Source organism: Corvus brachyrhynchos, unplaced genomic scaffold (genome assembly GCF_000691975.1).
Source record: "Corvus brachyrhynchos isolate BGI_N302 unplaced genomic scaffold, ASM69197v1 scaffold115, whole genome shotgun sequence".
Lineage (NCBI taxonomy): Eukaryota > Metazoa > Chordata > Aves > Passeriformes > Corvidae > Corvus > Corvus brachyrhynchos.
In genome coordinates this window covers 7,416,624-7,429,750 of record NW_008239553.1, presented here as the reverse complement: position 1 = coordinate 7,429,750, position 13,127 = coordinate 7,416,624, and the positions used below count along the sequence as shown (strand labels likewise).

The 13,127-nt window shown below is 37.9% G+C and overlaps 1 protein-coding gene across 9 annotated transcripts in view; it reads right to left on the bottom strand.

Moving 5' to 3' along the window:
- Positions 1 to 13,127, bottom strand: part of PHF21A (PHD finger protein 21A) — a 131,856-nt gene that overhangs the window by 10,792 nt on the left and 107,937 nt on the right. For 7 of the 9 annotated variants that reach the window (XM_017741815.1, XM_017741814.1, XM_017741818.1 and 4 more), the window contains 6 exons: positions 11,971 to 12,267; positions 10,165 to 10,263; positions 9,034 to 9,085; positions 8,140 to 8,219; positions 7,633 to 7,693; positions 5,091 to 5,254 (listed from right to left, as the gene is read on the bottom strand). In XM_017741815.1, the coding sequence (XP_017597304.1) occupies positions 5,091 to 5,254; positions 7,633 to 7,693; positions 8,140 to 8,219; positions 9,034 to 9,085; positions 10,165 to 10,263; positions 11,971 to 12,267 (753 nt within the window). Of the gene's footprint in view, positions 1 to 5,090; positions 5,255 to 5,318; positions 5,342 to 7,632; positions 7,694 to 8,139; positions 8,220 to 9,033; positions 9,086 to 10,164; positions 10,264 to 11,970; positions 12,268 to 13,127 lie in introns of all 9 variants that reach the window. The other 2 variants (XM_017741817.1, XM_008639450.2) reach the window with 1 other exon arrangement.

The window sequence follows — 13,127 nt, the reverse complement described above, 5'->3', positions numbered from 1 at the left end:
TTCATAGAGGAAGCGAGGGGCAGCCCACCCTCTCCTCTGACCACGGGGCTATCCTGGCAACTCCACATATTCAAGGCCCCATCTGGCGTCTGAAGTACACACTTGTCACTGACTTATAATGAAGTTTCACACATTCCCCCCAGATCTGCAAGACTGCAATTTTAAGATGTGTGTGTTGAGTAGAACTGTGGGTACACACTCCCCTGTATGAAATACCAGCGTATGCAAGGTTTCGTTTTGGCACAGATCATCTATTCACGTGTGCAAATAATTTCTATCAGTTTGGAGGGATAGCAGATTTGGCCATGCACTCACGCATTAAGGTGCCAGGCAAGAAAAATTACAGTAATCTCCACTATGGATATCATAATACACATGTAAAAAGAATGACACACGAGCAATCTGCTCAGGTTTCTACTTCCCAGCTCTACTGCTGCTGAGGCCCTTCTTCAAAGGGAAGGCTACTCTTAATTCCCAAGGCTAACACTGATTTCATGTTTTGTAAAGGATCAATCTTTAGTGAATTTTCAGTGCCATGTTTCGGATCCATAACTCCCAGGGACTGTTGAGAGCTGAGTTATAGTAATACTTCATCCTTTAACACCAAAGAGTTCCTCAGTGTTAAATGAAGATCTAAATGAGTGACATTTCATGCTTCTTGTGAAGTGATGTGTTGTAACCAGGCTTGGAAGAACTTCTTTCCCTCTATCATGCATTCTCTGAATACAAGGAAAAGGCAGCAGGTAAGAGATGTTATAAGCTAAAATAAAATCCTCTTCAAGATAAGGAAAAGTTTAAGAGGGGAATTCTCTCATTTTAGAAAAAAAATTCTGTTCTAGAGACTTATGTATCTTAAGATGCTTTAGCTGCCACAGACTACACAATGGCTCTTGGTAACAAAGTGCAAAATTACTGGTGTGCTGAAAACCAAACCTGTTATGTCTCATACCCTGCAGAAAGAGACCTACAAAAGAGACGTGCTGTTTCTTCTTGACGGGGAGACATGTAAAAATTTAGACCCAGAATATACCAAATTCAGCTGAATACTGCAAAGCCTGTAGTGATACAGGTGACCAGTGTGCAGTGTAGCTGAATGCATGGAGATGACAACACACATGCACAAATTTCACAGTTCTATTTTTGGTAATGCAAAATTCAGGGCATTTTCTCAGCATTAACAACCATCTTTATAAAAATCCCAGCCAGTGTTTGATTCCAAAGAAATGCCCCAGGTCTTACTATTATTTAGTTAATAAATATATGCATTAAGGGGGGGCTGGATTTGGTGTTGTGACATGCACCCCACTTAACCTAAGTTTCTGAAGCAGCTTTGTGTAGGCTACAGACAGCCAACTTAGGCTAGAGCAGAGCTCACTGAGGCTGCTCTGACATGCTACAGGCTGAAGTGACTGAAGAATAATTTCAGAACAGATACCATAAAAGGTGATTTAATGTCACTTTCTGCTCTACTTCCTCTTCACAAGGGACCAGGAAAATAAATTTAAGCTTTCTGGACAGCTAACAGTTTTCTTTATTTTGATAAAGTGTCTAGAGCAGCAGGGCCTGGCTTTAGGCAACAGAACTGAATAATACAGTATCAAATGTATTTTGTGCTTGGGTATGTAATATCTATACTTATATGTACATTTCACTGGAATAACATGGGAAAACTAAATATTCTGCAACAGGAATTGTTCATGACCATATAAATAAAGATGATCATAGTGTATGATGTAAGTGAATTAAATTATCAGAAGCAATACTAATTCTGGCATCTCCTAACTTTTATAGGCTTTACTTTGCAATCTGAACGTTCTACAATGCTCCTCTCAATTGAAACACTGTTTTGATGTGTTTACTAATAAAAAAGGCATTTTGTGACCAAAGACTTGAATCATCACTAAAATGGAGATTGTTGCACAATTTTTACTGCTGAGTAATTGACCTTCAAAGGCAATTGCCATCTTCCAGGTGAATATGCCACTACTGCATGAGGGAGAACCACACATAACCAAGCGGCTCATAGACAATTGCCGAATAGAAGAAAAAAAAAGGTGAGAGAGAGAAAAAAAAGAGGTTTTATTCAATCCTGCCTACTGCATTATTTCCTTCCTTTTTCCAGGTTCTAGTCCTACTTTCTACCCCTCCATCGTTATCACCAAAACCATCTTAAGTTTCTGCTTCATCCTCCTTTCAAAATTTCTCCCTGTCATTCAGAGAGTAACATTTCAGGAGAAATTCAAGAAGGCTGTTCTGGTCCACTGTGCCTGATGTCAAAAGCCTATAGGAATTAGACCCTTAATGCAAAAACATTTTAAAGATAGGCAAAGCTGCAGTTTTTTTCTTTATCTGTCTGATGAACTGCTCAATTATTTTAATCGAGACTTCTGAAATAGCCCTTTCCTTAGGCATGCACTTGTGTTTTCCTTTTTAAGTGTTCAAAAGTTCCAAATCAGAGTCTGTAACTACAGAAAACATTTTCTGTCCTATCTAGAATAAAGAGACTTTTCTATATTCACATCATCTACTAACAGTGTAGACATTCTTCAACATGACATGGTCTGGCCTCACTGCCAAAAGAAGTGATCCTGATTTCTCCTGATTTCTCTGTATGCCTATTCATTTCACCCTGCATGAAGCTGGCACAAGAATATTTGTGTCTATAAAATTAACTGGATTAGGGCGTGATCCTGGCTAAGACTAAGAATTTTTAGCTATGTCAGTTCCCCGATGCAGATCACTACATGGCCTCAGATATGTCTGTGCTGAAACAACACAGGACACATGAGGCATTTAAGGGATGAGAAAAGACTGCTGGTGACAGGCAGGATAGCTGTCCTCAATGGTAGCACCTGGCATAAACTGTGGCCTGAGCATTTCAGTGGATACTGTATTCTCCATTGATTTGAGTTGCAAGGTCCTTAAATGTCAAAGAACTAATCCTCCTCTTTGTCTTCACCACCAGCATGACTCGTACTACTGCTGTTTAAGTACAGAGTACTTTTCCAGCACTGTATTGCAGTTTTCCAGCCAAGGATGTTAAAGATTTTTACAAGTATTGCTAAGTTCTCAAAACTCAGACAGGAAAAGCATGCAGCATGACAAATATATAAATAGAGAAAACCAAATTACAAAAAAGGGATGTGAGTGCACAAGCTTATACAGCAATCTTATGAAAACATATTAAAAGAAGAACACCTTCCATCTTATGATGGTGACTGGAAACCATTCCTTTCTTTACAATTAGCAAGAACTATAAGATGTGATGAAGAACAGATATTTACCTCTTTTCTGATATTTTGCTGTCTCTGAAGATTCAGATTTTGTTTCATAGTTTATTTTAAATTTTAAAAAATTTATGAGCACTTTGAAATATATTTTCTACTTTCACACGTATTTTATATTAAATGGAATTCAATACCAAGTATTTCTGAAAATTCTACCAAATTAGCCCAATTGAAAGTGAATATGTGTTGAATGTGACTTTGGTATAAAATTCTTTAAAAAAATCAAGCTCTTTAAAAATATTAGTTCTGTCGCATATGTTTAAACAAAATGCTTTGTCTGGAAATGTTAAAAGGGATTTATATATGATTTTATAGGGGAAAGAATGTTACTGTTCTGTATTATGGTATGTTCAGGTAAAACAGAATGTTTGTTACCTGTTAGGTAATCTTCCATTGTCTCCTTTAAATCGCTTCAATTTTCATTAATTAATGTATATTAAAGCAATCCAGAACCTAGGCCTTAATACAATCCTAATTCAGAAAATTAAGGGCATTCAGAACTAGATTTGAATGGTACAGAAATTTATTCTTGATTTAGCTTGCTGCCATCAGGCACTGCAGAAAATAGGGCAACAACTCATCGTGCTCTTTTGAGAGCTCTTACACAGTAGAAGAAGACTCAGCAGTATACACACATCAGAGATGGAAAAGACCCCCACCACATTATCCAGTCCTTCTCTTGGGGCCAATGTAAAATATGTGCTCTTCAGCATATTTGCAAGTTATCTGTACTGCTTATTTTTAAAAGTCCCCAAAGATGGAGCTGTCCCACCTTATCCATGAGGGGCTGTCCCACAGTCCCATTCATTAAGCCGTCAGGAAAGGGTTTTTGCAGTTAAGTGCTATCCTGCTCTCAAAAATGATTATATAAAAGAGAACCTTGTGATTCCACATGCATATTCCCTGGGTATCAGAATTGCATCTATTTATTTCAGTGCTTCAGACACACACTTGTACTACTTCTATTCCTGTTACCTCTGCAGAACAAATACAGTGGCAAGGAACTGGCTTCTATTCCCTGTTCTATGTGGTCAGTTGGTCTCTCAGTCTATGTTCTCATAGTGGTGCAACTATACAGATGAAAATGAAACAACCAACTTTTCCTTAAAGGCCATTTCAAATGGTGGGGCTTCAAGTATATGTGACAATGTCTTTTCTAAAAGAAGGACTGCTGAAGGAGTTTGTAGCACTGGCATGAAGAAATAAGCAAGCACCTTTTGATTCTTAAGCTGTGCCCTGTAAATACCAGTCTTTAAAAAGCAAGCACTTAAATGAAAGTACACTCCAGCTCCTGAGAACTGTTTTACCCCCACCGAAGAGTCACAACACACTTTCTGCCAAATCAGTGCTGCAAATGCTGCTCCTGACTGTTCTGCATGACGAAGCAGTTTCCATCCTTCTCTCATTACAGAAACACAACTTTTTGTTATTATGGCCTGTAACTAATACTTTTCATTCTCCTCTTCCCCTCCCGCCACCCCCCGGCCCTTTTTCATGGATGACAGATTCGATTCAGTCAGACAAGATCTCAGACACTACACAAAGGAAATGAGCTCATCTAGCATGCCTGGTGCCTCCCAATGTTTCAATCCACTGGAGGAGTTATAAATAAAATCTCTACAGGATAACAACATAGGTGCAGGAGGAAAAAGGGAACAGTGTTTAAAAAATGCTGGACTGTTTCGCTGCACTGAATCAGGACAAATGATGAATGAGATTAAAGAAACAAAATCTGCAATGATTTTCCTTGTGTCTGTTTTGCATAACTTTCTAAAAGTAACCCCCTCCCCAAGAGTTACTTACGTCTGTGGAGCTGGGGCTAGGCAGGGACACAGGCTGAACAGCTGCGGGAAAAGTAAATGTGGTCTCTGTCTTTTCATTTTCAGGGGAGTCAGGATAACTGGACAGAGGGGACGTGGGGGCCAAAGCCCCGAACCCCAACACCGTGTTGTATTTAGGTGGACGACCTACATATTAACAACAGGGAACACAAACGAAAAAAAAAAAGAAAGGAAAAATGATCTTACATACCTTTGGCCAGTGGTCCTCATTGGCTAGCGTGAAAAAGGAAATGATGTAGCACAGAGAGGAAGTTAATATAAAAGTTACAAGTGGAAGGACAGAAGCAAAGATTTAAACATTTTTTAGAAATCTTTAAGTAGAATTTTGCAAGGAAAGAACATTTAAAAGATGTATTTCAGAAGGAAATAGAAATAAGCTCTGTAGAGGGTCAAAGAATCATTCCCAAAAAAGCAGCATGGGGACAGGTGCTACTCCTACAAACGAGGCTATTCAGTTTTTAGGGAAAACATGTTGGCATCAAAGCTCCACAGAAGCTACAATAACTACTATTAAATCCTTTCTGCTGTTATCCCACACCTCCCTATCTTTCTAGTGCCAGCATAAATCTACACAAAGGTTAAGTCCTTTATCAGAGGCCAACACTCACCACCCCCCTGCTTTTCTTCCCATTTTTTAAACCTGTTAGTTCACAGATCAGCACTTTCCACCCTACTGGTACATTTTTAAAATTAGGCTACCTAATTGTTGTCTGACCCATAACTACTATCAGTTTTAACCTACCACTGGTCTTCTACTGTAACCCACTCCAAGTTCTGTGCTCTTTCTTAGACTTTCTCAGCCAAGTACGTGTGATTATGCACAGTTCCTAGATACTGCTTTAGATTAGCAGATGTGCAAAATGTCTTCATAACAATTCTTATAAAATTATGAATGCAAAGCAAGACAGCAAAAAACCCAGTATGCAATCATCATTTCTGCCTTCCTTCTCCAGGGTAATTTATGGATATGTAAACATAAAGGAGTTAGGATCTAGGAATAATTCCCTAGATCTTATGTTTACAGATTGTCAGTCTATACCTATTAACATGCTAAACCTTGCATTTAAGGTCTGGATATGTTCCAGAACTAAGTATGTCCTTGGAAATGGATTTCTGCTAGTGATGTCCATGGGTGAAATTTCTGACATGTTCAGCACCATCTATAATTAAACTAAAGCTCTCAAGGGCACATGCTTACAAAAGCTTTTCACTCAATATACTGCCGTATTAAATTACCAAAAAAATGTATACTTTCAAATCTTTTGTCAATTGAAAACATGTGCAACTAATTTGGTACTGATGCAATGTAAAGGCTCACAACAGGGTGTGAGGAAAAAACCAGAAAGTATAATAGTCAGTTGCAAAAACAGGCTAAGAGAGTATCAAGTACAAATGCATGCAATCATTTTCATTGATACAGTAATTGTTCACAATAAGGTCTAAAATAAAATTAAGAAATCATTACTAGCAGAAGGAACATTTACTTATCCACAGAGTAAATGCAAAAACCCTATTTAAAATCTACATAATATAATTTTTAAAAATGCATTTAATGTTCTTAGGGGACAGCAGTAGAGACATGTCTTTTATTTAAAAACAGCATAGCTGCAGAGGACTGAAAACATGTATCAAGAAGAGAACATGACAAATTAATAGTTCATCTTGCAGCCAAAACCCCCAAAAGATAGTGGAACTGGTCAGTGCTAGGTGGGACAGGTTTATTTTTAATCTGATTGATTACTTTTTTTAGACAGAAAACTTAGGAACAGAAAAGGTATTAGGAGTCTTTAAGGACTGCAGAAAATCATCAAAAATCAGGTAAAGATTGTCAGATAGGTGTGGTCAATGCCATGTACAAATAATGGCATCACATTTTCCCCACGCTCTTCTGCTTCACCATAATCTAAGCCTTAAAATTTTACTTGTTCTACAGAAGGATTTCTTCTGAATAATAGTGCATAAGATCATCTCTCATTTTAGGACAAGTGGCACTGTGGTTGCAGTTAAAGTGCTTAGTATGAGCACAATAGCTTTTCTCGCTCAAGGTAAGTTCTTTTGAAGGACCCATCACTACTCCCAGTGGGGAACAAGGCTTTTGTGACACTAAGTTTCCTCTCCTATTCAGGGCACAGATGCTTTTTCCATAACCACTGTCTTCTTGACAGTAACAATACAATCTAGTTATTAACAAGGGGGTCTTCACAGCAGCTTCATATCACCAAACGATGTTCAAACATCTTACATTTCTAGTGAATATCTAGCAAATTGGGTGGTTTTTGTTTGGTTTTTTTTGAGAATGAAACTGAAATGAAACATTGAGCTGCCTTATAGAACTTGCTATGCTAATCCCTAGAAGTCATGGTCTTTGCCTACCATGGAAATTTACTGGGCAAATGAAGTACTGTAGAGTCCTTCTTGTTTTGCTCTTCAAATCAACATGGGGACTACAAATGCAATGTGGAAGAAGAGGCATTGGGCGGGGAGATGGTCTGGGTATACCTCACCTCTTTTACGTGTCCCGGGATGCATTGTGCTGTTCAGGTACGTCACTGTACTCTTCTTGCGCTGCAGGGAAGAATGGAACAGTTTCTGTTGGGGAACATTTCTGGCAATAACTGCATGAAGTAGCTGAGGAACAGCACAGTAAGCACTAAGTGAGATTACTGGCTTTTGTGTTTTCTGAAGCACACCTTCAGAAAGGTTAGCTTTTTTACACTGCTTCTGACATCCGAACTGCTTCAGGCTGATACATAAGCTGACCAACACACACTGCCATTTGACGTCAGCTTTAGAAAGGAGAAGGCAGAAAAAGACGTGAGTACTAGAAGAACACCCCAGTGTATTTACTATTTAAAAATCTGAGGGTCATGTCATTGCAATGGCTTTTTGAACTATAAATGATAGCTTGCCTTTCAAGTTACAACTCAGAAAGCTTAGAAGGTAGCAAGATATTAGAAAGACAGTCAAGATCAGAATAGGAATACCAGCATCCCCCAGCAAAATATTAATACCTCAGGCTCAAAAACGGCTCCACTGTACACTGGATTTGCTGTTGTTCTTCTTTTCCTCTCTTGTCGCTTACTTTGGATTTCTTGCGAAATAAAACATTCAGGTTAGAAAACAACGGATCTCAGAAATATATAAAGTCCTCAGAATTCAGTTTGCACGTGAGAAGAGCTGTAAAGATTCCTACAGAACACTAGTCATTCCCAGTATAAGCAACTGTGTTATAACTACTGAAGGTTTGAAAAATAAGAGCTGACAAGGAATACAAATACAGTGCTCAAGTAACTAATGAAATGATTGCCTTCTTCTCACCGAGTAGTCCATGACTAAGACATTTTAAACTCATGGTAAGTATAACTGGGATCTAAAAACAAGCCTCTGGTAACCTTGCTGATACTTAAAAATACCGTACAGGAATATGCAAGCCATTGAAATGATAGGCTGTCTTTCAATATATGGGATTAGAAGTTTAAATTATAAATCAAATTATAATCCATTAACTCATTCATTACAAATTACGGCCCCATGAAATAATGAAATAAATGAAAAAATCTAGACATAGGTTACAGTAAAATTATCCATGGTGTATCTTTGCAGGTACAGGGGTTGTCCAGAAGGCATTGGTATTGCCACAGATTTCTTTCCTACCATCAGAGCATACACTTTCTTCCCATCCTCTGCTCTCTGTTGCATAAATAACTGCTTTGTTTCAATGTCATAAGAGGAACAAAAAAGTATGCACAACATATTAAGTTAGACCAAGAGTACAGACATCCCAAAGGTGCTACTGTGCAAGAAAATACTGCATTTAATACAAGAAATATGTTGGAACCCTATTTCCAATTCAGAAAGACCATGAAATCAGGAGTTCAAGAACCAACCTAAGACATTTTTCCTACCTTCCAGGTGGTCATGAGTAACTAGTCCCAGAGACACCATGAAGGCAAGTTTCTGTGAGGGGAGAGAAAAAAGATCATGGAAAGTACAACTGTTAGGATGAGTTACGTCATTTAGGCCCTTTAAAGGCAATTGATCAGTAACTAAGCACCAAAAAAATTTTTAGTAATGCTTTGCTTCTATAAATCACTTTTCATTCATGTATGTCAAACTTCTTGAAAGAGGATAGACAAGAGTCCCATTTTCTAGATGGGAACCTAGACTGAGATACTGGAAAATGCCCATTGCTCATGATCACATAGTTGGCAGAGCTGGGAACAAGAGAGCAGTTTCTTTACTTCCATTCCAGCACTGAACTGACTATTAGAAAATACCAACACATTCAATTGCCAGAAAAATATTGCTAGTTTAAGATCATTCTCCATCTATTGTGAAGTACAAGGAGCCAACTCTAGCTTAGACTTGCTATTTGCTAAGGGCTATGGCTTTCTTAGAGGATTCCAATTTTAATGCAGGAAATGCAGAGACATGTAAAAATCAGAATTTTGTTGTATAACTGACAACAGTTAGAGCTCACACAACAGTCAATTTGAATCCATCTACAGAAACAAATGTAGCAGAGCATTTAGCTGTAATCAGTTCCAAAGCTCTTCATGGCAGAAACGCTTTAAGAAATGGCCATTCAGACCTCTCTTTCACCCCAAACTAAACTGGACTAAAACATGAGCAGAATGTGAATATATGTGACTCTTTCCATCCTGCTCACCAGAGTACAAATATTTTATAAAGCAAAACAAACATTTCTTCAGCTTTGAGAATAACTCCAGAGTCTAAAACCGCAAAGGAATGGCAATCAACACTGTAATCTGAACCCCTCTTTGAAGGAAGTGTCACAGAGAAACTATGATCTTCTAACTTACAAAAGAACTATCAGAAGCCAAATGTATTCCAGAACTGAAAAACGCAATGCACTATATGTATTTAGATTTCGTATTCTGTACCCTTATCAACTACTGCTGTCCAACAGGAACATATGGAATGTTAAGGTAAGAAGTCTTGAGGGAACAAAATATTTTCTGAAGGACAGTGTCCTTTTCTTTTCTTAAAAGAAAGCTCTGGATATGTTCTGGTACCTGTGGATTTTCTTCTCGTTTTGGCTTCGGTGCAGCAGGTGGAGTAACTGTACGACTTTCTGTTTGCTTCTCTTCTGTTTCCACATGTGGTTTAATAGTCTGAAAGAAAGCAGTGTTTCTCTCATTCAGTGATAAGAATGACTTTTTTTACTTTGACTATTAAAGCAAAACAAATACTTTCACAGATACAGAAGAAAAAATGTTTAGAGCTGGAAGTGTACTTAATTGAGGAATCTGATGTGAGAAGAATGTTAAATAAGGTATTTTCATTTAACAAAGAACGAAACAGCCTTGTCACCAATCCATTACCCACACAGCCCACGAGATATAACAGTGATTTCAAGAGTTAACTCAAATCATCATCCTCAAATCACCAAAACGCCTGGGAATAATAGACACTTCAAGAAAACTCATCCCATCAAGACTTCCACCTAGAAACCATTCTGCATGGCACATTTTGTACTTCTCACTCCTCAGTCTTCGTATTTCATAGAATTATGAATGGCTCAGAAACTGTCTCTCTGAATCCCTCAATCTCAGATATTTCTGAAGCTTTTTCTTTTCTCAAGTCATAAATCTTCTGCATGAAATTCCTCAGCCTATAGCATGGATGTTGAGGCTATAAACTGAGTGAGGTAAGCTACAGAGAGACAAACTTTTCCTTTTATGATATGGAGAAACTATACAGAAAATTCATGTATTATTAAACCATCACCATTCTTCTACGTTTTTCTGTAGTTGCCAGTAATTATTCAAGAGCAAATGAATATTGCTGACATCAAAAGGAACAGGCATCAAAAGTCGAGTATTGTAGAAGTACAACTTCAAATCACATGAAAAGGGCACACATTGCTGAGTAACTTGTGGAACAGCCCCGAGGTATGCAAGAACCTACTCTTGACACTTCACAAGCAGAACTGAGCACGAGCACATCTTTCATGCACATGATTTTCATAGTCTCCATAAGTATTTCAAAAGCAGAAAGAAGGCACATTAGTCTAGGAAAGAGTTATAAATGACAGATATACTACTATCATCTATATAAATTACATCAATATTATGTATTATAGTATGTAACATAGTATACAGCGTTACACTATTACTAATACACAATACACAAAAGAGTTAAAAGTGAATCAGATTATTGCTTTACTTGAATGGACTGGCAAGGACTCTCAGTTGCAATCCACGCTGACTTAGGTAAATTTATTTTACAGAAGGATTTTCTGGAGAGAGACTTTAAAACTAAATATACAGAATTCTCTGCTTCTGAGGGTCTCCTTTCTGTTCATTCAATCCAATTTAGACACAGGGAACTATCAGACTTCAGAAGCTGAGTGAGACTATTTTGCCTCCAATCACAAGATCGCAAGATCAAGGGATCACGGAAGAAATGGCTCCATTTATCCTATTAAATATCCCTAGAATTTTGTGCAATTTTTGCCTTTCACATAACCACCCTTTAAAAACAAAAGGGCTTGATATGAAGATGGATTTCAGCTTGTACTTGTTCTCCAAGATACTAGTCAAACCCTGCACGTAGCCCGCTTATGAACTACTGACGTTTAAACAGTAGAGGGAGCATAAAAACACTGAAGCAGGAGAAAAAGGTGCCAATGGCCCATATTAGAGGCAATGGTAACTTCTATCCCAAGAGCTGCAAGTCATTCCATAATTTGTACTGCCATTGGAACATTAATATCTCCAGCATCCACTGAAAACTTCTCCCTGGTTGTCGTTCTCTCCAAACCTGCACAGTAAAGCAATAAACCCAGTATCTTGCATTAGTAGACACTTCATCTGTACCTGTTTTTCAATGTTTGGTTTGCTGATCTGTACAGTCTGAGGTCCAGCAAGCCTGGTACCCGGTGCTGCTATCACGATGCTGGTGAGCTGTGCCATAGGGAAAGTTTTGGCTATGGTTGCTGTCTGCCCGTTAACTACACGAACTGGATGTATGGAGTTCTGGGAGTTGGGTAAAGAGGTGGGTGTGAACTTTGTTGTCAGCATCACAGGCCTCTGAATAAGCTGAGGAGCTGCAAGCATTGGAGGAGGTGCAGGGGCAATAGGAATGTTATTTTGGGCAACCGGTTTAGGTCGAACCTACAAAAATAAAAGAAAGATAAATTTGTATGTCAGTATTTCAGATCAACTTTTTACTAAGTCTTTCAATTCATCCTGTATAATCTGAAGGAGACTGCTTGATTTTTTTTAGATAATGTAATTTTAGCATACTGTCTTAAGTATGTTAAGAGAAAAAAGCACCACATTTTCAAGCCTACTTACATAAAACCCATCCATAACATTTGCATATATAGTCACTGTCCCTGAAATGGTATTTGGATACACAGACACTTATACTGAATGTTTATTGCCAAATGCCTTACTGTATCTAAATTAACATCTTGGTTTTACAAGCCAAAAAACCCATGTAATATTTACAGGTACAGCTGAGGTGCTCATGTTAAAACTGTTTCAGGGCTTTGTAATGAACCTCCAAGAAGTTATGAACAGTTGACTGTGCCCTGAAACAAGTAATTGTTTTTTTCAGCCAATACCTGTTATTTTTGTCAACTCTATATGTTATTTAGATACCTGCACAACCAATCTTGATAAGCCAAAAAAGTGACAAGATTATATATTAATCCCTTACTGAAAGTGATGAAGGTAGAGGTAAATGCAGTCATTTCTCTTATTTCACAAGAAAGAAAAGAGCCACAAGAATCTTCCAAAACTCCATCACCAATACCTCCTTATTTCTTGTCCCCATTGTTAAGTTTGTATTCAACAATGGCCTTATAATATCATTACAGAGTAAAGAAGTAAAGCACATTACTTTAAAAATAAAGCTTTTCTTTTCCTTGATTCCTATTGTCCTATCTGCCTTTAATACTCCATAAAGCATTTTACCATGAAAAACTAGGTCACATTCCAACAGATCTCACCATACCCAAATCTTAATC